Consider the following 24,555-nt stretch of genomic DNA (forward strand, 5'->3'; position numbering starts at 1 on the left):
TTGAGTAGTCAGGACCCCAGGCTTCACCCAGAACGGCTGCACTTTTATTTAACAATGGGAAGTTGTTAAATCAATCATGTTGCATGCAGAAAACACTATTGTTCAGCCATTAAAAACTACGTTTCGGTGATATAAAGAAAATGTTCACGATGCTAAACCCTATGTACAGCACTATTCAAAGTCCTCAATAGGTAACAGGCCCAGGAATAAAAACTGTCTAGAGGGAAACACCCCGGTGTAAACCGTGGTTACGTGAGAATGGTAGATTTATGGGTGCCTCTTAAATTTTCTTCTACTAATAATCATTTTTAAACATGTTTATGTAATCTATTTTTAAAATATATTTTCTTTGAAAAAATTATTTCCTTTCTTATAAAAAATGGCTCCCCTTTCTGAAGCCCAGAAAGCGACTGATCAAACCTTACTCGCCTTTGGGACTTCCCTGGCGGTCCAGTAGTTAAGACTCCGCGCTTCCAATGCAGGGGTGCGGGTTCAATCCCTGCTTGGGGAACTAAGATCCCACATGCCGCGTGGTATGGCCAAAAAAAACAAAAAAACAAACACTTTACTCACCTTTGCTGGAGACTTCCCAGGCTAACATCTGGTGGTTGCCAGGAAGGAGAGAAACAAGCTAGGCTGCTCACCCCAGAGGTTTCAAATACAATGAAACCAAAAGCAAGGGGGATGGGAGCAAGCAAACAAATCCCTTCAGGTGAGATGCCTGTGTCTCCGTGTTGATCTTTTCTTCAATAACTCTCATTACACCTGCCTTAAAGTCTTTGATGGTTAATCTTAGCAAATTGTCAGCCACTTGTAAAAGGCAAAAATAAAGAAAATCTAAGCAAAGAGAACATGAATATCATCCACACTGAAAGTTGGCAAGCTTTTCCCAAACATCAGAAGTTTCCTCGTAGACAAGACCTTTCCACTAAATCTTTAATACTCACCAGGTGCTTTGCCTTAGCACGTTCCTCCTCATTTGATATCCTCTCACGAAGAATAGCTCTGGTCAACTGCTCATTGGCAAAAGCCTTCTCTGAGTCCAGTTCTTTGCTTTGCTTTAGTCTGAAAAGACAACAAAGGTCTAACTTAGAGGGAGAAAAAGAAAGATTTTAGTAGTTGACATCATTTTTCGTAATGAAATATATTAAAGCCACAGATTTAGCAGATGAAATCATCTTGGCCTAGAATTTATCCAAAGCAGGTATATTTTCTAGTAAATCCTCAAGCAGCCTCTACCCAAGCATTTAAAATAACCGAATTCAAATACATCAAGAGGCTAATCAATCTGACTGCTGAATTAGTTTTACAAAGATCTTCTTATGTCAGCTTGAAATCTGCCCACCTAAATATCTGATCCCTGGTGCCTCCATCTGCCCTCTGGAGATAGCAGTAATACATCTAATTAAAAAGCCATCCACAAGACAAATATTTGAAGGTAACCATCATCTTCCCATCAAAACTGACTCAACTGTTCACTGAATACACGCCAGGCAATGTGCAAGGCACTGATGTCACAGTACTGACAAGGACCAGTCTCTGTCCTCATGGACCTGACATTACGGCAGGAACTAAAAACACGGTGAAGAGATCCTCCCTCCCAGCGAATGTTCCGACAATCTTTATCTGCAAAAATGGCCAGACCCTTCAAGAGCAGGGCTCCTCACTTGTGGGATGACTCCAATTTGTCCCTTAGCTCCAAACTAAATGCAACACTGCAGACATGATCCAGCAAAGTAAGACAATAGAACCTCACCTTCCAAGATTCCCACACAACACTAATTCTACTAATGAAGCATCTGATTGCATTACGTCTATCAGTAACCTCATCACACAACTAGTTCACACTAAGTTACAATCCATTAAAACCCCTCCACTGTGCATGACAAGGACAAATTACTTTGGCACCCATCTTCACCATAGTGCCCGGCACATAAAGGTATTCAGTAGTCACTGAATGAGAGTACATTTTAGTCTAATCTCATGGACAAAGATTTTCTGATTGCCTTTTCTTCTTTGAGAGCATAACCCCTCTATACCATCATAGCCCAAAGGTATAAGCAATGCTTTAAAAAGAAAAAGTAAGGACTTCTCTCCAGAGAACCTCATGTAGGCCGGGCCCGCCAGGGAACAAACAAGGCCCCTGAGAGCTCCACCTAGTTCGCAGGATAATATCCCACAGCAGGATTTGGAGTCAACAATGGCTAAACCCCAGGTGGTTGTAGCTCCTGTATTAATGCCTAAGCTGTCTGTAAACGCCCCGTGAATTTTACCCATCAAGTTATTCTAATTATACAGAATCCTATGAGGATGGTTGTGAGGATTATCCCACTTTGTCAGAATATGTTCAGGATTTTTTGAATCATCTTTCAGAGCAGCCTGGCAGTTTTGAAACTGAAATTGAACAGTTTGCGGAGACCCTGAATGGCTGGGTTACAACAGATGATGCTTTGCAAGAACTTGTGGAACTCATCTATCAACAGGCCACATCTATTCCAAATTTCTCTTCCATGGGAGCTCGCCTCTGTAATTACCTGTCCCATCATCTGACAATTAGCCCACAGAGTGGCAACTTCTGCCAATTGCTACTTCAAAGATGTTGGACTGAATATGAAGTTAAAGATCAAGCTGCAAAAGGGGATAAAGTGACTCGAAAATGATTCCACACATTTGTACTCTTTCTGGGAGAACTTTATCTTAACCTGGAGATCAAAGGAACAAATGGACAGGTTACAAGGGCAGATATTCTTCAGGTCAATCTTTGGGAGTTGCTGAATGCCCTCTTTTCTAAGCCTATGGATGACAACTTAATTGGTGCAGTAAAATTACTGAAGTTGACAGGGTGAGTTTTAGAAGATGCCTGGAAGGAAAAAGGAAAGACTGATATGGAAGAAATTATTCAGAGAATTGAAAATGTTGTCCTAGATGCAAATTGCAGCAGAGATGTAAAACAGATGCTCTGGAAGCTTGTAGAACTCCGGTCAAGTAACTGGGGTAGAGTCCATGCAACTTCAACATACAGGGAAGCAACACCTGAAAATGATCCTAATTATTTTATGAATGAGCCAACATTTTATACATCTGATAGTGTTCCTTTCACTGCAGCTGATCCAGATTACCAAGAGAAATATCAAGAGTTACTTGAAAGAGAAGACTTTTCTCCACATTATGAAGAAAATGGAACAGATTTATCTGGGGGTAGTCATACTTGGATGATACTGATGGTAAGATGGACCCAGAGGTAGAAGAAACTCATGAAAAGTCCTGTTTGGAATCAGAGCATAAGCGAAAATAGTAAAATTCAATTTCAGCATATCAATTTTATAAAGCACTTTAAGTTATGGTGATTAATTTTTTATTTTTATATAAATTTATTTATTAATTATTTATTTTTGGCTGTGTTGGGTCTTTGTTGCTTCACGTGGGCTTTCTCTACTTGCGGTGAGCGGGGGCTACTCTTCGTTGTGGTGTGCGGGCTTCTCATTGTGGTGGCTTCTCTTGTTGCAGAGCACAGGCTCTAGGCGTGAGGGCTTCAGTAGTTGTGGCACACGGGCTCAGTAGTTGTGGCTTGCAGACTCTAGAGCGCAGGCTCAGTAGTTGTGGCGCACGGGCTTAGTTGCTCTGCGGCATGTGGGATCTTCCTGGACCAGGGCTCGAACCCGTGTCCCCTGCATTGGCAGGCAGATTCTTAACCACTGCACCACCAGGGAAGTCCGGTTATGGTGATTTACCAGAACACAGGAAAAGCAAGAAAATGTGTCACACTTACACTAAATTAAGGATGTTGAGTTATGTCACTAATGTATGCAACTTTAATTTTGTTTAACACTCTCTGCCAAAATAAACTTTATTCCCTACAACTTAAAATGTGCGTGTGTGTGTGTGTGTGTGTGTGTGTGTGTGTGTGTGTGTGTGTGTGTGTATATATATATAAAATAGTTTATTATGTACAGTTAATTCCACTGTTTTGGCTGTAATAAAATCGATTTTGGAAAAGAAAAAGAAAAGAAAAATTTTTATGTTGGTATAAGTGAAATTCTGAGTGCAATCGACTTTTTAAGTGGGAATGATGAGCACCAAATTGAACTCAATACTAGTCTATCAAATTTCAGTTTTTAAAAAGATTATTGAAAAGAAATAAGAAAATAAAACTTTTGGTTATTCTCTTTAAATTGCTACATCACCTTGATACTCTGAAATTCTCACAAATCAACTCTAACAGATAAAATCACTTTGTAGAATATATTCCAAAATTATAATGCTTCCCCCCTAAAAATTAAACCTGTGTGGTTTTATGTCTTGAATAAAGATAAATAAAAGAAACAAATATACTTTTACCCAAATAAATCCTGGAGTTACATAAAAGGAAAGCAACATAAAAAACAAAGTGGTCCACATAAGGATACTGTGCGGATAACTGCTGAAGTTATCGTACCAGATTAGAAAACTAGGCAGTTATAGCATCTCTACCAGCCTATCACTTGAAAGTAAAAGACATTACCTATTTTACAAGTGAAGTGCAAACTAAAATAAAATAAAAATTACTATCATTTATGGATCACCTACTATATGCAAACACTGTGCAAACACTTTACATACATATATAAAACTAGTATGAAAATTACATTATTATTAGTTCTTGAACATAAAGTGAATTCTATACAACTAAATTTTCTCATATCTTCCACATTTGGTGTATCAAATTTTAAAGTATTGTTCATTTTAATACTACATTTTTTTCTGAGTTTACTTGCATATGGCATAAATTTCAATTACAAATGGAGTTTCTGAAGTACCTCAACTTAAAGAAATATCATAAAGTTTGGCAAGTTAATGAAAAAGAAGCAATAACATAAGCACAAAAGTCTTCAGTGTTATAAAAAATAAAGATTATTCAGCTGGCAGTACTTGGTACAGAAGCACAAACTTTGGAGTTGGATTCCTGGGTCCAAACCAAGGCTCTACCACTTACTAGCTGAGTAAATACTGTAGTTAACCTCCCTAGGTCCTGTTATTCTCATGAGTAAAATAGACTGGTGTAACACCTACCTTACAGGATTCTACATACAGAAAGCATTTAGTACAATGCCTGTAACATAATAAGCACTCAACACATTAGGTAAGTAGCAGTAATAATAATAGTACCCACTATGGGGTCAGGGATACAGAGGAAGCAGTGAGTTTCTGAAAAGAAGAAAATCTCCAAATTCACTAAATACACCATGACCACATATAGCTCTGTCCTCTCCATCTTTTTTTCCCCCAATTTTCACCAATAAGAAGTTCTGCCTTTTTTTTTTTTTTTTTTGGCTGCGTTGGGTCTTCGCTGCTGTGCGCCGGCTTTCTCTAGTTGTGGCGAGCGGGGGCTACTCTTCGTTGCGGTGCGCGGGCTTCTCATTGCGGTGGCTTCTCTTGTTGCGGAGCATGGGCTCTAGGCGTGCAGGCTTCAGTAGTTGCAGCACGTGGGCTCAGTAGTTGTGGCTCGCAGGCTCTAGAGCGCAGGCTCAGTAGTTGTGGCACATGGGTTGAGTTGCTCCACAGCACGTGGGATCTTCCCGGACCAGGGATCGAACCCACGTCCCCTGCATTGGCAAGCGGATTCTTAACCACTGCGCCACCAGGGAAGTCCCAGTTCTGCTTTATTTTTATGATCAAGGACCCCTAAAATGTAAATTGACTATAATGACTCTAGCAGTCCCATCCTTGCACCTGCTCCTTTCTTTCTTTCCCACTTGCCTCTAAGCTCCACAAGGGCGAAGACCTGGTCTGGGTTTTTTTCACTGCTATATACCCAAGTGCTTAAAACAGTGCTTGCCCCACACAGTAAGTGCTCAAAAAAGACCTGAGTAAACGCATGAATGAATGAGCGGCATATTTCCAACCACAGACAAAAATGGAAAACACGTTACAGAAAATAGAAGACTGAGGAATTTACGAAACTAGACACAAACTGAGCCCTACAAAGGCCAAGCCACCATGATGTTAAGTGTCACAAGTGTGATGATCCCAGACCATACTAACCTAAAACAGAAGGGCGTTTTACATTCCACAACATTTCAGAGCCTCTGAAATACCTAACTCTGTGTGTGGGTGTGTGTTCTACAAATCACCTTTGCAAAGTAGTTGTAGGTCATTAAATGATCTCAATGAATCCATAAAAGAGGAAGCTTATTCGAAGAAAATATTGCTATAAATGCTTTATGTGGAGGGGGGGAGAGGTGGGGAAATGAGGAATAGTGCAATTTAGACATTTCTAGTCTATTGCTTTTATTTCTGAAGGCACTGGACAAAGCTCTATTAGTTATAGAAAAAAAATTTCAGTTTTTTGAAAAATCACCTTTGCAATTTTAGAAAAAAAATTTAGAAAATTTTAGAAGAAAGTTTTGCTTTCTTTCAATACCTAATACATCTAACTATGCTTGACTCTTGGCTGAAGAGAGATTGCGAGGGGCACAAATTGACCAAACAGAAATTTTCCTTTCTTAATTCTTACAGTTACTTTCATTTATCCTTACAAATAGACCTGTACAAATTCTCAAATAGTTAGTTCTAAAGGAATAGCTGAAAATAAAACGAAAAGAAAGGTCTGTGTGTGACTGTTTATGAAACAGAATTTTGTATCTTTAAGAAGTCTGACAGTAGGGCCCAGAACAAATTATCATTACCTATCAGCAACTCAGTGGTACAATCTAATAAACCTCAGTTTTCTCAGCCCCAAAATTTGAAGGTTGAGCTTTACAGTCTAAGGTCCCTTGCAGTTAAAAGTTTTACAAACATCATATATTAAATATATTACTCTCCATTCCAAAATTTCTTGAGAAATTTAGAGTCAGGGGATAAATGAAACGAAGGAGTATTATCTCCAAATTTTCACTCAATGAGCGCTTATATTTCTAGTCTCACCCTTAGAGTTTCCAACTACTTGATTAAAAACTGTACACCTGTATAACTGATTCACTTTATTATAAAGCAGAAACTAACACACCATTGTAAAGCAATTATACTCCAATAAAGATGTTAAAAAAAACAAAACAAAACTGTACACCAGGTAGAAGTAAATGGTATTCACAAATTCATTCAGTATGTAATTATTGGTGACAGGCACTATTCTGATTACTGAGAATAAAATGGTGAGCAAAAGAGACACCTACCCTCATGAAGCTTCAACTCTGACAAATTCATTATTTTTAAAAAGTGAGGTTGCCATGAAACTATATGGGTAGGAGCTGATATCTAAACTGAAATCTAAGAAACATAAAATGGGCAACATCAGGAAGGAAAAACTGTCTCAGAGGAAACATCAGTCAGTTCCAGAGGCACTGGGCACTTACTTTCTGTAGTTAAACTTCTGTACTGCCTTTTCAGATACCAAAGGCTGGGTAACCTAGACACTGAGAGCTCTCTTCACACACACACACACACACACACACACACACACACACACACACACACACTTACCAATATACATTAGTGCGAGGCTTTGGAAGGGTCCCTGAAGCTTAAAATCACCTTTGCAATTTTAGAAACAAAAATTTAGAAAATTTTAGAAGAAAGTTCCGCTTTCTTTCAAATTATTCTGGAGGGCAGAGTTTCAGGAAAAAATGGTATAACTAATAGAGCTTTGTCCAGTGCCTTCAGAAATAAAAGCAATAGACTAGAAATGTCTAAATTGCACTATTCCTCATTTCCCCACCTCTCCCCCCCTCCACATAAAGCATTTATAGCAATATTTTCTTCGAATAAGCTTCCTCTTTTATGGATTGAGATCATTTAACGACCTACAACTACTTTGCAAAGAAAATGTGCTTGTATTCTCAGAAGCTCCCAATTCTTTTCAGAGCTTCCTCTCAGTGCCCTTGCTTTTATATTCCATCAGGCTTTTCTATTCAATGGCCATCTATGAAATACAGTGGCTGTGTGATCAACCAATTTTTCTCTTATTTTGAGCCCAATGTGATGACTCTCTTTTCTGGGCCTCTCTGAGTGCTACCGGCCTCCTTGAGTGTAGATCCAAAGCCAAGGTGTTTTGCAAACACTCCCCAAGGGAAAGAAGGGTGAAGCCCTCTTTGACAATGGAACCTCTACTTTTAAGGTCAGTGTGACGTGTAAAGAAAAAAAAAAAACGGTATGAGATAAAGTAAGTCTTTCATTATTGGGTTTCCAAAGATTTAAGAATTATCTCAAAATAAAACTAAACATACCAAGTATCTTGGAGAATACATTCTCTTTTTTTATTTACTGGCATTTCCCACTTATTATTTCAGATCTGCTGGTCTAATATTATTCTACATTAAGCCCCTGATTTAAGTTTCATTTAAATTTCCTTCTTTTAAATACATATCTCTCCTCATTTAAATTCTCTAGAGTTTTAAGCACAGAAGTAGGAGTTTAGTGTAAACTTTTCTTATTTGCATTAAGTAATTGGATAGCTTGCCTAAGCTTAATGAAACAAATACCAGTCAGCTCTGCCCTTATACCTCAAGCCCTAGCAACCTAGCTCTTGTTCTCAGTGTATTCTCAATCAGGTAAGAGATTTAAGATACACCAGCAAAATGAATTTCTAAAAACCAGTCAAATCTCCCATAATGAATATTATATTACAACATGTCCTTTAAATGGAAATAATAATAATAATAATAATAATAATAAATTACTCAAATATATTCAGTTCTCATAGATATCTGGTAATATTAATAATACCAATATTATTTTATTGAAAGAAACTAAAGCTTTTAAGAAAATGGGAAGGGTATTTTAAAGATAACTTTAGCTAGGCATTTTTTATGTATTCAACTTTGTTGTCCTCGAGGAAGGAGGCATTACTATCTTCCTTTAACATGAGAAAAACTGAGATGTGGAAAAGCACACAGGAGACATGAAACGACCTGATGTGGTTTCCAAAGCCATGATTCTTAAACCTCCTGAAGAGTAACACCACCACCACCCCAGCGGGAATCAGTTTCCATTACATTACTTACCTTTGTGGTCATATAAGGACAGTTTTTAAAAATCATATTACTCATAATTATTTTAAAAGAAGCTCACTTTTTATTTGTTTTCATTATGTCAAGTCAGAGTTTGCCAGAGTCAAATCAGCCCTTTCCCAAAGTGGTTTGGCTTTCAATGGCCCTAAATGTTTCTCTGAACCTGGCCATTCACAAACACTCAGATTTATCTTCATGTAGGCTGACACATAGGTAATGCTATACAATTCTAGCTTAGAAAATTATAATTTAATATATAAGGCCATTATATTACTGAGGGAAAGTTGATAAGAACCTCAGATAATGGGTGAGAATAAATGGGAAACTGAGATTGCTCTAGATAAAGTGATTTGAGGAAATGATTTATCTAAAATTGAACTATGACCATGACACACAGACAATATCTGCATAGTATTGCAATGTACTTGACTCAGACTGTTTCAAACACTGGAAGAGAAAAATGAGCGACTACAACCTCAAAGGTCATTTTTAACGCTAATGATGAATTTTATTTTAACGCATCATACTTTGTCAGGACATGCTGAACCAGCATTCAAAGTACTGTTTACTACTCATTTTTTAAATGGAAAAGCTGAGCCAGTAATCCAACAAACTAATTATTATACTATTAAAAATAATGACAGAACAAGTACACAGCTTTCTATCAATAAGACTTTACCAAAATAAAAGTACAAGGCAAGCTTAATAAAATTTCTCAGCTCAAATTATTTCAAATCCTGGAAGGAAATGTACATGCACTGAGATCCCAAAATAAACACATAAAAATGAATGTACATTAATATAACCATGTTACATTCACATATAATATGTATCTATATGTAACATCTATATAAGTATATAGAGATGTAATATCTATATGTATAACAGATAAAGAGTTATCATTTATTCATGCTTACTTTGTACCAGGTACAGTTCTAAGCACTCGACAGGTGTAATTCATTTAATCCTCACAAAAACCCTATCAAATTACTGTATTTCAGATGAGGAAGCTGAGGCACAGAGAAGTTAGGTAAAGCTAAGGCTTACAGAACTTGTAAGTAATTTGCCCGAGGTCACAAAGCCAGTGAGAGGTGTAGCCCGGCAGGCTGACTTTGGAGCCTGCATTCTTACAGAAGATACACCCATGAACAAACACACACAAACACATAATATATATATACTACTATAATGTAAGCCACGGGGGTAAGAACTTTGTCTTATGCACCACTGTAACCCAGACACTAAATAGTGCCTGGCTCTTGGCAGGCATTCAACAAGTATTTTTGAAAGAAATGAATAGAGTTTAATATGATGGAACACAGGTACCCTTTATATAATGGTAATTTAGAAAGAAATGGCACTGTCTTGGAACGCTGAATGACTGAAATCTAGCAAACCTACAGTAAATCAGTATTATTTAACCAGCATTAAGACCTGGTTCTGAATACAACCAAGAGGACATTTATTTTGGTCATCTATGTTTCTACATAAATATCATTTAAAATGTCATTCAGAATTTAACAATCGATGTTTCCTTCCTTTCCACAAGAACACTTTAAAAAAGTGATTAAAGCACACTAAAATTTACTCACGATCTGGGGGCATTTTCCTGCATGGCTTCAAAATGATGCCTAAGGGAAAAAAACTCAGCCCATAACCGGAAGCCTACAACTATTATGAGGGATTACCCATAGCTATAATCTTAAATGGTTCTCATCTCCCCCTTCCAGACAATCACCTCTCCTTTACACATTGCATATTACTTTGTACCTCGAGTCCCTATTTCAAGTCTCACTTGAGAACAAGTTCTACCTGTCCTGGATTTTCTCGGACCATTTTCTTATCAAATACATTCTCTTACTGCACTGAAAAAATAGATCTATATTTGAAAAGAATTCTGGTTTTAGTTCACAAGTTAACGTCACCATATCCATGGCCCACACACCCCCCTCCCTCAGGAATTCACAATTAAACTCCCCAGGAGGAAGTTACGCGACACCCCAAAGCACCCTTGTCTTGCATCTAACTAGAAGGACCTACGGCCTCTTTTTTATGTCTTAAACTGAATATTTAGAGGCATCCTAAACTACAATAATCATCTGTTTATCTTAAAGTATACATCAATTGTCAAAACATTCAAAATACAACTGAACAATGGTGGGAGCAGGGAGGCAGAGACACACACCACTGAACTGTGCCATATCAGCAGGGCTTGAAAATAAACTGTTTTATAGAAGTAGTGGAAGGAAATGCCCATGCATGACCTGTTACTACTGAAGACTTGTTTTGAAAATATCTACACCCTTCTCCCTTGCAAACATACACTGGATGGGTGCTGCAGCTGTTTATTTACTGAGGTGCTCGAGAAGGACCACAGAGTCCTCGGAGGAAAAACGAACCAGAGGTCAAATATCTCTGGGGCAAATCCCTTTCATCAGCCCAGCGGGGCAAGACAGCAACTTAAGCACTGGCCTCACCCCACGGGCCTGAGCCAGGGACAGATGACAACATGAGATGGCTGCCTCCTGAAGACAGGAAACCAGGACAACATTCCCTGGTTCAGGGCCCTGGTCTCTGAAGAAATGACAGCATCCTAGTATCCTAACATATGCAAAAGATACATCAAGCCTTTTACAGTGTTTTGCACTTATGTTTCTTTTTGTTAAAAGACACATTTTTGCCAGGACACATATTTTGAAACTGTCCTTGTTCAGTTGGTAAGTCTTGGCAAACTTTTGGCCAGAGAGAGAGAAGATATTACCATTCTCCTTTCTAAGATTTGTAGGGCAAAGAATCAATACTTTTCTTCTTTTCTATTTCAAAGGACTTTCAAGCTTGAACCAAAATGCAACCTCTCACCCTCCACCTGCATTACGCCTCTCAAACATACACAGATACACACACCACCTAACTCACTCCAATGCTTTTTATGGTAGATGCTTAAATGTTAAAGCTTAGCGGACTCCTCCATCAATCCTAAACATTTTCAAAGAAAGAATAATTACACAAAGTCCTTTATTATTTTTTAAATCAAGTAGTCTTTGAATTTTTAATCATTTTTGATTCCCATATTGAGCTGCTAATTTGACTGATGCATAAAGGTTAATGACTGCTGTCTTTATAAACTTTGGTTGTTATCATTACATAATTGTGCTTTTTTATTCTGTTTAGCGCTTACAACCTTCATTTGTACCTTTTCTCATATTTTTGTTTGGTACAGCTTTGCCAATCCATTAATTTTTTAACTTTTATTAAGATTAAAACAAATTATTTTAAGTGTATGCCACATAAATAATACATAGCTCTTGCTGTGTGTGTGCGTGTGTGTGTGTGTGCGTGTGTGTGTGTGTTAATATAATCTGGCAGCCTTGATCTTTAAATGGGTAATTGTGGCCAGGCACAATTATTAACAGTAAGAAACTGACACACCTTACTTTATTTCTTTCCTTTTATATTACGTTTACTATTAATCTTACTTTGCTGTTATTTCTTTTTACCCTTTCCTTATTTTCCCAGTTATATCAAGTTACTACACATTCTCTTCCCCTCTCAAAAAGATCTTTGGTATTTTTCTATGAGATTTGTGGTCATCCTCTTCCTGAACATTCACAAACGCTTTTTTCCCTACTATTGTTTAAAAACAAAATTCCTACTATTTTCTCAACCACCACCCTCTGCAAACTCAGTAAGATGAAATCATTTGAATACTTTGACTGCCCACCCCCAACTCTTAGCTAAGAGTTCAGTGCTTTTAAATTCATACAATTCCTAGTTTTCTCATTAAGAATTACTCTTCATTTTCAAGAATCCTTATTAGCAGCTTTATTAGATGTTCCCCGTCTACCATCCATGTATATAGTGCAAAGGTTGATTCTCGTGGGTGCTGCTTCTCCTCTCCAACTTTCCCTATTTAAGATCTGTTATAATTAATTTGTAATTTGGTTCGAGTTCTTTAAGAATCTTCCTAAGATGGACCAGCGTGTCAGATACTTAGCTGTGACTCGGCTTCACACCCCTCTTTATCGTCTGCTTTGTGAAGTGGCAGCGGGAGTCTCTAAACCCCATTTCTGGTTTGCAGCTGGGTTCCTGTTAGGCTCTGTCAATAGAGGGCGCCAGAGGGAGACCGCAGGCTGGAGGAGGGAAAAGGAACTCTCCAGTTTGCAGTCTACGCCTTGCAGCATTGCTCAGGACTCACTGCTTCAGGCTAGCAGCAGCACCTGTTCCTACAGCAGCAGTCCAATCCAGTTTGCAGTCTGCTCAAACTTGCAACCTAACTGCACCTCACTCTGGAAACACCAGCCCTGCCTCCCGGTAGGCTCCTCAAAAATCTGAGTCCAAGACCCACTGGCCTCCCCTCCTCTGGACTACAGTTCCACAGAGCCCTCCTCCAAGCATCAGTGTTTTCAATCCTGCTGCTTCCTGCCAGTGCTACCTCTGGGGTAGCTTAGAGCTGCACTGGCCAATACAGTCAACATTAGCCACACGTGGCTGTCAAGCCCATGAAATTTCATTTGTCCAAACTGAGATGTGCTGTTAGTATAAAATACATACTGGATTTTTAATATTGAGTATGAAAATAAGAATGTAGTCGGTCTAATATATTTTATAGTGATTATACGTTAAAATATAATATTTTGAATATACTGGGGAAAATAAAATCTTAGAATTTTTTTTTTGATGTGGCTACTAGAAAAATTTTAATTACATAGATGGCTCACATTACATCTCTACTGAACAGTCCTGCCTTTGAGTTGTTTTGTTGTTGTTTTGCATTAACAATTCTTGCATTAAATTCTCTCTGTATAAATAACTGATGAGTTTTGTCTCCTTAGTGGATTCTGGCTGCTGTTTACATTAATAAATTCTCCAAATCCTTGCGTATCTGTGAGTCTCTCTTTCACCCTGACAGGCACATGAGAGCTCAACACAGAATTTGGGGGTTTCAGTCCTTTCTCAGGAATCCCTAGATGTCACTCTGCCTTCTAGCTTCCAGTTTGGCAAAGAAAAAGCCTAAACCCAGACTGACCCCCTTTTCCTTTATAAATCAGTGGTTCTTTCTGTCGGGAAGCTTGTAAGATTTTCTCTTCATCCTCAGAGTTCAGAAATTCTAGCAGTGTATGACCAGGTGTGCATCTTTTCTCATCAATCCCCCTGGAATAAAGAGAGGCCTCTCAATTTGCAGACTCCAGTCTTTCTTCAGCTCAGTGAAATGTTTTTATATCATTTAATTATCACAGCTCCTCTCTCTCTTCCCTTTATTTCCACCTAGAATTTAGTCTATTTCATCAAATATACAGGGTTATTTCACCCTCATCCTTCAATATGAAATCAAGATGCCTCTTAAAATCAATGTGTCTTACCACCAACAACCAAGTGGCAATAGTTGCCAGTGCCACAAACATCAAAAGCACCATTCAAATATTTCAACAGTCCTTGCTAGAAGCAGCTTTTTTGAGTGTCTTTCTCCCTGGCTGCTGCTGCTTTTCATCTTCTACTCACCAGGGCTCAGGGCCGGCTGTCCGGTTATGTTAAGCAGAGGTGCCCGCTGAATGGTGGGAGATGAAGCAGTCTCCACCCTCTGGCCCAGTGGTATACCACCGGCTGAGACCTTTTCCGCCCCCTGTCAAGGGAACCAACAGAAAGTCTCTCTGTTCCCGTCTCCCACCCTCTACCCACCCAAACAGAGACAAATCAAAAGGTTCTCTCAGGAACATTCAAATAGACTGGGGCCAACTTGTGCTGTGCCGAAACTAACCTACTGGCTCTCACCCATCCATCAGATGCTCTACTAAGAAAAAGCACCTGCGAATTAGACTGAAATTGCAATGAGAGGACAATGGAGGTGCTTTCAAGCTTCCAACTCCCTAGAATCCTTTCCACCTTTAAAATTTCTATTAAAGTGCTCGCTTCGGCAGCACATAATACTAAAATTGGAACGATACAGAGAAGGTTAGCATGGCCCCTGCACAAGGATGACACGCAAATTCGTGAAGCGTTCCATATTTTTTCAGCTCGGTGCTTTGTGACCACCTAGAGGGGTGGGATAGGGAGGGTGGGAGGGAGGGAGACACAAGAGGGAAGAGATATGGGGACATGTGTATATGTATAACTGATTCACTTTGTTATAAAGCAGAAACTAACACACCCTTGTAAAGCAATTATACTCCAATAAAGATGTTTAAAAAAATTTCTATTAAAGCTTTTTTTCCCCACATTAAAGGGTTACAGCAAGTCCTCTACATATAAACCTAAGTTGCAAACTTTCAAAGATGCAAACGTGTGTTCCATCAACGTCAGGCATGAGTGAAACTGCAGCTTGCCCTCCGTCTCCTACTGCTGACGATCCTTCAGCTCTGCCATCTCCCCCCTCCTCTCCCTCCTGCAGTCAGTAACTCCTCTTGCCTGTTCACTCGATGCCAGCCCCTGTATGCCAGCTGTTGTACTATACTACTGTACTTTTCAAGGTACTGTACTATAAGATTAAAAATATTTTATTTTTTGTTTGTTTTTTATGTATTACTTGTGTGAAAAGTATTATAAACCTATGACAGTACAGTACTATATAGCCGATTGTGTTAGTTGGGTACCTAGGCTAACTTTGTCAGACTTACGAACAAACTGGACTTACGAACGTGCTCTTGGAATAGAACTCCTTCGTATGTAGGGGACTTATTGTACTTACAGCATTTTAGGGCAGAGTTAAGAGATTAAAAGTGCTGGATGGGGCAATCTCGGGCACTGTACATTAATTCTTATGGAAACCGTTTCCCTATTTTCGTCTCTTCACTCTAAGCTGCATTTTCCTAAAAAAGAAACCTTGTTCCTAAAAAGAAACATAGCCCCCCCAGCCCATACTGCAAGGACTATGAAGTCTTTCTAGATATATACAGGGTGAAAACTACTAATACCAGAACAGAGTCAAATAAGAGCAATTTTTACATGGGGACAGAACAACATGGTCCAGTTCTGCGCTCACGGATCATCATCAGGCATAACTGAGGGACAGGTCTTGGGGAATCAACAGATAGAAGACACCCTATATCGCAGAGCTCTGCCTTTAGTATCACACGGTAGTAAGTTCAAGATTAAACTCCATAGCAAGCACCTGTTCTATAATGCTGGTGAAATGCTCAGCCAACTGCTGTAAAGGCCAGTCTGGCTGAGAGAAGAGGGCACCCTCTTTGGAAAACTGAAGAGAAAATGAAGTTGTATGTGAAACCGAGCGATAACCCACCTCCAAGCAATTCTGCTCCCAAAACACTATTTGAAACCCACTCCAACAAAAGGATAAACAGTCAAATTTTGTATCACTGAGCACAGCCACAACTGTTATTATTAGCTAGTTAGACACAGGCTTGAGAAAAGAATCTCCGTCAGTCTCACTTCTGAATAAAGACGGCCCTATATTTTTTACTTCAACTACTCTGTAACCTCAAAAGAAATATCAAGAGTGGAAGGGGCCTTCTCCATGAGGCCAGGCTCATCTTTCTGTTAAAGTCACCTTGGTCCGCACAGGAAGCACAACAGACAGCCTCGGCTCCCACCCCGCCCACCCCGCGCTGCACTCTCCCTAGGTAACAGCGATCCACGTTCATGCCTCTCTGACACTACTCACCAGCTAAAAATCCATTCCTTGGCAGATGTTTTATTTCTAGCATTCCCTATGAAATCATGCTAAAGAAAAAACAAACTCTAATAAAAACACATTGATCTGAAAGCCACACTAAGCAGCATACTGGATCTCACTTCATTTTAATTTTCACCTTAAACATAAAATGAGATGGCAGAAACACGTATCGAAAGAGCAAATGATGTGAAATTCGGTATTATTTTACCTACTGTCACTTTACGGTAACTCCTATTCATTCCCTTGATATTTCCCATCTCTTACAAGTTAAATCACAGACATACCTTAAGAAGTAAGAATTACCATTCAGAACTCACATCAACGACAAAAATAAAACAAACGAATGGAGTTGCAAAACGAAAAAGCATTAAAAAGTACTTTTCAGGAATTTACTATGCACACCATAGTGTGAGGACAAGGAATCAGCCCAGGAGACAGCGGAACAGCGAGGCCTTGCTCTTGAGGAGTCTGCCAGAACACAGTTCCAGCTATTCCAACAAAAGCATTCAGGCCCATGTGGTCCTCTCATTCTCTAGTCCACTTAATTTGTTATTTTTAGTAGTGAAGGCTTTAACATATAACTTATGTCATCCAAATGAAAAAATGCATAATATTCAACTAATTATAATATAACCATTTATGGAGTACCTGCTTATGCCAGGTATTTTATTTAATTTAATCCTCACAAAAATCCCAGAGTAGTTGCTATTCACCTTTCAGAGCTGAAGAAACCAAAGCTGAGAGAAGTTAAACTGCTCAAAATCACGTAGGAAAATATGTGGTGGCATCTGTATTCTACACTTGCGACTCCAGAAACCATGTGCAAGTCACTATACGACATGGTCTTGATTGTGTGAACTAAAACGCTCAGCCAAAGCCCCCCAAAGTAAAATGTTCCATGGTCTGGTTCCATGGTTCAAATATTAATACACACGTCTAGGTTTTCCTCCCTCCCTTAACAAAGCCCTTCCTTCTTCCATCCATTTATGCAGGACACAACTCAACTGGCCCTAATGCAGTTGCAAACACAAACACAGGTACGGATATCACATGGCAACGAGTGGCTGGCTGACAGGCGATCCAGAATGTGCTTCCATGCTTTTCTTTTTCCGCTCACAGACTCCTGAGGTGAGAGAAACACTGGTACAGTGCTATTCCAAAGGTACAAATCTGCGTATAAAATTACATTAAGTGAAGAAGGATAAACTAAAGATTATAGTCACACTGAGTATGACTACAAAACACTGTGTATAACATTCTACAAAAATTCAAAGAGGCTTGTGTTAGGTCTTTCTCCCTTTAGAGTTACTACAGCTGAGAAGGTAATAAATTACTGTTTAAGTTGCTTTGCAAAGGTACCAATGCCTATGCTGAGCCCCAAAGTTAGTAGTTACAGAGGTGGCGATCCTCCCAAACCCCTTCACTAATCCGCAACGTAATTCTCAGTGAGGAGGGAAAGGAACTGCGAAGTTGGAGTGAGGATGATGGAGTGAGGAGGACGTGCGCTCACCAGGCTTTTGAAATGGACCGTTTACTATGGGGCAGCCTTTCCAGAAAACCACGATGGCGTGGAAGCAGATCAAGAGAAAGGAATTGCAGTATTAACTACAGCTAAGCACATCCTGGGCAAACTGCCTCCGCGTTACACCCATGTTTAACAACATAAGAACTTCGAAATGGCTAGGTAAACCACACCTACCTACACAAAGAAAACTATTTCCACAGTGTTAACAACCATTTCTAAATTTCAGTTATATTACAGGCCTGAGGAACTGAGGCTTTTAAATTATGCAATATTAGTCACTGACACGGTGCTCCAATCCCACGCAGCACGAACCACGTTAGCTAAACCAACAAAATGAATAATTTAACTCCCAGCCAGCAGGAATTCACTATGCCACCTTCATTATTTACCTCACAACACCCATTCCTCTCATTTTTGAAGTAACAGCTGTAGGTGTTCAAGATGAGCCCACCGGCTACTTACATAGATCCTGATCCACATATCATAGGAAAATTAATCCATCCTCTGTTCAAGGTAATCAAGGATGAAACGTCAACCTTCGCTCTTACTGGTCTTCCTCATTAAATTCTAACCCATCAAATGTCAATAATCACTAATGCATAATATAATCAATAAAGCCATACTTCAGATAAAGCTCATATGCTATGTTATTTCCACTGCACACAATGTATCTCCTCGGCAACTGTGTACTTTCACACCTTTTGCTATCTGAATTTTCCTTCTTGCGCCAGAAAAGGGATTTCTTTTCCTTTTTTAAAAAGGAACAATTTTGGACACAAAAATGCTTCTATCATTTTCCTTCCTGGGAAGAATTTTATGGCTTCTCACTGTAACTAACAGGGTTGTGAAAAGCAGCAAGAAACCAGATGTGTTCATGGCAATCCAGAACAAATTTTGTCACAGAGACCAAGACTTGAACTCAATCACTCTTTTACACTCAGCCGAATATCAAAGGTTTCCCAGTTAATCCACAGTTCACAGGAGGCCTATCTAGCTTCCATTTCGCAGAGATGATAGCCATCACGGAGATGTGAAAAACAGTCCCTGAATCAGATACTGCAGTTTTATAAGCAGCTAGAATTGTACTAACTCATATTCAACTCCTAGTTAAAATAATTTTGAGATAAATAAATACTGTCAAGGAAGAAAAATTTCAGGGATAACTATAAATTTCATTAAGATATATAGCAGATGCTACATGGAAGACGAATATTCATTCATTCCATCTGGCTTCTACTGCAATCCATTTTATCTTTACAGTGATTTCCAAATATCCCAACTTAAAATGCTTACACTGTGCAAAAATTCAATGACAACATGTCTGTGGTGCAAACAGTTTGTCATTTTTTGCTTAGTTCAACATGACTAAGTTTAATGTATTTTGACAGACTTGCATAACATCCTAAAATGTTTTGAACAATGAAGTTTAGGCCGCAATGCAATATTAATGAGTGAATAATGTTCTTGAATATAAGGTTTAATATTTAATGATTCAGAGTGTTGCCTGGATTTGATGAAGAAGAAAAATGTGGTTTGGAATCACTGCATTTATCAGGGGACCTGCGCAAAAGACTACGGACTCCAGGCAAACCTTTAACCTAAACTTTGAGCTGGGGTCTCAAGGTGTGAAATTGATGCTTCGCCAACTGAATTTCTAGTGCCTATCAGTATTCACAATATCACACCATTTATCAAGTGTCATTCACCAGAATTTTAAAATTACTAGGAACTCACATGTCTGTGTCAAGAAGTGAAAAAAAAAAAAAGGAGAGTTAGTGTAAAAATAACATTGTGTGGTCTACATTCAAATACATTTAGGAATCAAATCTGCCAGCTGCATCAACATGTCAATTTGATTATTCAGTAGCAAGTTCAGATCAAATCATGACTTATCTCCATATCTTCTATAAAGAGAAGTTCCTGATCTAAAAAATTTCACAGAGAAATTGGTTCAATGTGTCCATCCAATCCAATGATAATCTGCACCCATTATAGGACTTGCCTCATTTGCAAACAATACTATGTCTTAAAAATAAGCATAAAAAGAGCAACAAGAGCAGGTTTTACTGAAATCAGTTAAGTAATACTCAAAACCACAGAGCTAGGAAGAAAGGACTGTAAAGCCCTCCTAACTGGAATGTTAACATTACTGTGGTTTTAAAACAGAACACCAGTCCAAGGATGAAAATAATGCCCAATTTCCAACATTCATCTGCATTTACAGTTCACAACAGCCATGTCAATAATCACTAAAAAATCTAGGTTAAGATTTGACTCTGCCACATACTGAATTTCTCAATATAACCTCTCTAAGCTGCTGGATTTCTCATAGGAAGATGGGCATAGTAACACCCTATGTCACACGATTGTTATAGAATCAAATTAAATAATATTGGTAAGCACTAGGTCAAACAAAAAGCATTAATACCAATGTGAATAAACAAAGAAAAACCTGGGTAACATTTACCGAGCACCTGCAATGCTCTTGGGAAGGGCCTGCACATAACACATCACTGACATGATCACCATGGTGGTTAGATCACAAAGAACAGGCAATGGCAATCTTTGTTGCCTCATTTAGTTCCTACAATAAAGGAGGAAAATAAGCACAAAGTAACAGAAGAATCTACACAAATGTACCGGTGAAATATTTTCTCACCTAAACTTCTATTTAATGTCATATTTTGATAGTTTACAAAGTATCTTCATTTGGAAAAAAGACAAAGTAACAGTGATACTCAATGCTCTATTAATCAATTTGATGTAACATGTTTTAATCACTGATTAAAGTATTTATTGAGCATTTATTATGTGCTTAGCGTACAAAGCATTGTTTTAAAAATAAAATCAGTGATTCCACCATCAACCACAGTAACATCCCTTCCTTTATATCATGACATTTAAATAATGCTATTAAGTTCACTCTATTCCATTTTTACCAGATCAGCAATTGTATCACCAATTATTTCAAAAAGAAATAAAACTGCTTTCAAATATATACTGTTGAAAACCTGAGAAGTTTGCCAATGATAGATAATAGTCTTAGTTCACTATAAGATCTTAATTACCACCACTGTCGGGGAGAGTCCCTTTTTTCTGTTAAACCATTTAAAAGAACTGATGCTACAAATTCAATGAAAACTAATTAATTTCTCCTAAGCACCGGTCCTGATGCTCCTGCAGGTAATGATGGCATCTCTTTAAGGGAACACAGATTCAGTAATTAGACTTTTCTCAAGTGTGAATAACTGAGACAAAAAGGCAGGTATTCACTTGGTATTTTTTTACACACCCCAATCCAAAAATATATATTAAGTTACATCAGTTTTTAAGATTATTCTCTAGTTTACAATGTACTTAAGGGCAGAACAGAATGCTTAGTAAAATGACAGGAAGAATACACAAGAAACTGTTAATGATGCTTACCACTGGGGAGCAAGATGGGGTACTGGGCTTATTTTTTTTCAGTGTTGTGATGTTGACATTTTTACGCAAATACATTACGTTTGAATAAAATATGTTAGAGCAGCACTGACTATTAGAAATATAATGCAAACTAAAAACATAGTTTTAAATTTTCTAAAAGACACATCAAAAAAAGTAAAAAAGAATCAAGTCAAATTAATTTTAACAATGTGTAATATTTTATTTAGCCCAATATATCCAAAATATTGTCATTGCCACATGTAATCAATACAAATTATTAAAGAGGTATTTTATATTTTTTTCATATTGAGTTTTTGCAACCTGGTGGGTATTTTACACTTAGAGCAGATACCAATTTGGACCAACCACACTTCAACTGCTTAACAGTACAGGGCTACAAAAAGTTTCAAAGGCATATCTAGGCAGAAGTTAGGTATTTTTCTTCCTAAATTTCAAAGCAGTAAGGAGGTGCTCATTAAAAGCTTCTCTCTTATCAGTTCTCAGCTCATGGCATGCTACTCTCTCACTGTTGATTTCTTAGATCTTTATCCAACCCATACATGTTATTTACCTTCTTGGTACATAAATAAGAATTCATAAAATTACATATTTCATGTGCAATGTCACTGACTGTTTTCATTTCACGGCTTTAACTACATGAGCAGAAGTGGCTACTGCTAATCACTTGGATCTCCTTTCAGAGTATCTTTAAAAAGCCAAACACAATTACATCCCTTTCCCACATACATAACACTGAATATTCCAGCAGTGGAGACCCATGGACTTTACAGAGGGTCTCCCAGCCCTTGAAAATGATTTTCTGAGCAAGCAAAAAAAAAAAGTGAAGGCACCAATACATAAGGACAACCATCAATTTTAGAACTTATATTACCTAAAAGGAATATTTCTCAAATTAAAAGCTATGTTAACTTTTTAAAATCACTTGTTACTCTAAAAAGAAAAAAAAAAAAAAGTTCTCATTTCTCCCATTTAGCACTTTAGGAACTAGACCTGGGCACACCCTTGGAAAAAGGCAAACAATGGCTCATGCAAAAGAGAACAAGTTCATCTAGCTTCCGTTAGCTTATTTTTCCTGTATTTTCACCAATATAAAGATTTTCTATACTCCTTAGAAAGGATAAAGGCAAGAACAAATGAGAAAGGGCATTTGAAGAAAACACAATATAACTAGAGAATAACTAATTCTCTGAAATGGATGGATGGATGGATGGATAGATGGATAAGACAAACAAATTTATGGAGCATTTACTATGATTCTGTGTGAGTCACTGAGCTAACAACTTTACATGGAATATCCCATTTAATCCGCAAAATAACCCTGAAGATAACCCAAGGTGGGTGTTATTACTGTCCTCCATCTAACAGATGAGTAAACTGACCCTTGAAGAAGTTAAGTAATTACTAATGTGGTCTCCAAGCTAGTAACCCTTAAAGCTGGAATTCAAACCCAAGCAGTCTGACCTTTGAGACCTCACTCTTCACCATCATACTCTACTGCTCTTCAGTTCAAGAGAGAAAGGAGTTCTCTGTAAGAAGAAGCATTTTGTATTGAAAGTTGAATGTGTGCCAGGCACTCTATACACGTTATCTTATTTAATCTTCATTTAAAAGCAAGCTCATCAGGTAAGTATTCCTATTAACCCAATTTCATAACTAAGGAGACTGAGGTGTAGAAGGGTGAGTTACCTATTCAGGATCACAGATCATTAAGAGGCAAAGCCAGCATTCGGATCAGATCTCTACTCCAAAGACAATGTTTGGTCCTTATTTTTTTCCCCTCATAATTTAGGTGGGTTTGTAATTAGTATAATGGTAGAAATCCATGATGATTAGGCTTTCCTGCTACTAGAATAATTTTATTTGTCGTACCTAACAATTCACAAAAAGCATGCTTTATATAGAGATAACCTGGATGAAGGTAAGCACTACCAAAGAAAGACCACTCATATAAGACTACTAGAGGCTACAACACTAATTTCTAAATCATTTTTATCTTACTTTAATAGAATTAACTCAGAATGGGAGTACTATTTAAATAGGGACACATTTACAAATTTTTTCTTTTCAACTATCTACAGAACCCTCATTAAAACTGCTTTTCCATTTAACGTCACATAATAATGATGCCTCTGGAACTCTTTATATACAATACACTCACACTGGCAGTAAATGTTGCAATGATATTACCTTACCATTCATTTAAATAGTGATTGCACAAGAATGAAAATGAAAATGAGTGACACTGTTAAAAGTTTCATTATGGTTTCCAAGATGAAATGACTAAGTCACTGAAAAATAAAACACATATTTGAATTTCTAGGAGTTGCAGTATGTTCATATGCCTGGGAATGGGGTGAAAAAAGAAGTAAGCAATGAGATCAATTCAGATAGTTTTTGAAAAAATCAATTCTAAAAGCATTAAGGATCTATGTATTAAAATTAATCAAGATAATCCTCAGAAAGCAGATTCTCAAGTAAGATAAATCTTCATAGACAATATACAACATGATTTGCAGAAGACTGTTAGAACCTGAAACTCCCATTATTGCCAATTCTTAAAAATTCCTTTAAGACGCACGTTTACAGGGCTAAAGGAGTACAGAATTGGCAAACATGCTCCTAAAATAGCCAGAGACCTGTTTGCTTTTAAAGAAAAATGGGCTTCAAATGGTAAATTAACCTCTCTGAGTTTGGGTCATTCCAATGGGAAGACAAAATAAAGCATTATTTTTTAAAAGCAAAGTTAAGAATAACAAATACCACCACAGAGGGTTTTTTTTTTTTTTTAACTGTGTGAGATATATAAAACTAGTTAAGTAGGGCTTCCCTGGTGGCGCAGAGGTTGAGAGTCTGCCTGCCAATGCAGGGAACACGGGTTCGAGCCCTGGTCTGGGAAGATCCCGCATGCCGCGGAGCGACTGGGCCCGTGAGCCACAATTACTGAGCTTGCGCGTCTGGAGCCTGTGCTCCGC

General features: G+C 38.1%; 1 protein-coding gene, 1 long non-coding RNA gene and 1 pseudogene across 3 annotated transcripts in view; 1 reads left to right on the plus strand and 2 right to left on the minus strand.

Annotated features, from left to right (window-relative positions):
* The window catches only part of CHCHD3 (coiled-coil-helix-coiled-coil-helix domain containing 3), a 278,061-nt gene that overhangs the window by 172,819 nt on the left and 80,687 nt on the right, over window positions 1–24,555 (minus strand). Inside the window, exon 4 of the mRNA XM_082399255.1 lies at window positions 948–1,065. Coding sequence (XP_082255381.1) covers window positions 948–1,065 — 118 coding nt within the window. The remainder of the gene's footprint in view (window positions 1–947; window positions 1,066–24,555) is intronic.
* Window positions 1,108–3,693, plus strand: LOC309632078 (polyadenylate-binding protein-interacting protein 1 pseudogene; annotated as a pseudogene). Its single transcript has one exon. The product of its transcript is annotated as a polyadenylate-binding protein-interacting protein 1 pseudogene (transcript).
* Window positions 5,283–24,555, minus strand: part of LOC309632102 — a 33,088-nt gene continuing 13,815 nt past the window's right edge. Inside the window, exon 2 of the long non-coding RNA XR_014246730.1 lies at window positions 5,283–24,410. This is a non-coding gene — a long non-coding RNA (uncharacterized lncRNA). The remainder of the gene's footprint in view (window positions 24,411–24,555) is intronic.

Source organism: Balaenoptera borealis (genome assembly GCF_965194805.1).
Source record: "Balaenoptera borealis genome assembly, chromosome: 7".
Classification (NCBI taxonomy): domain Eukaryota; kingdom Metazoa; phylum Chordata; class Mammalia; order Artiodactyla; family Balaenopteridae; genus Balaenoptera; species Balaenoptera borealis.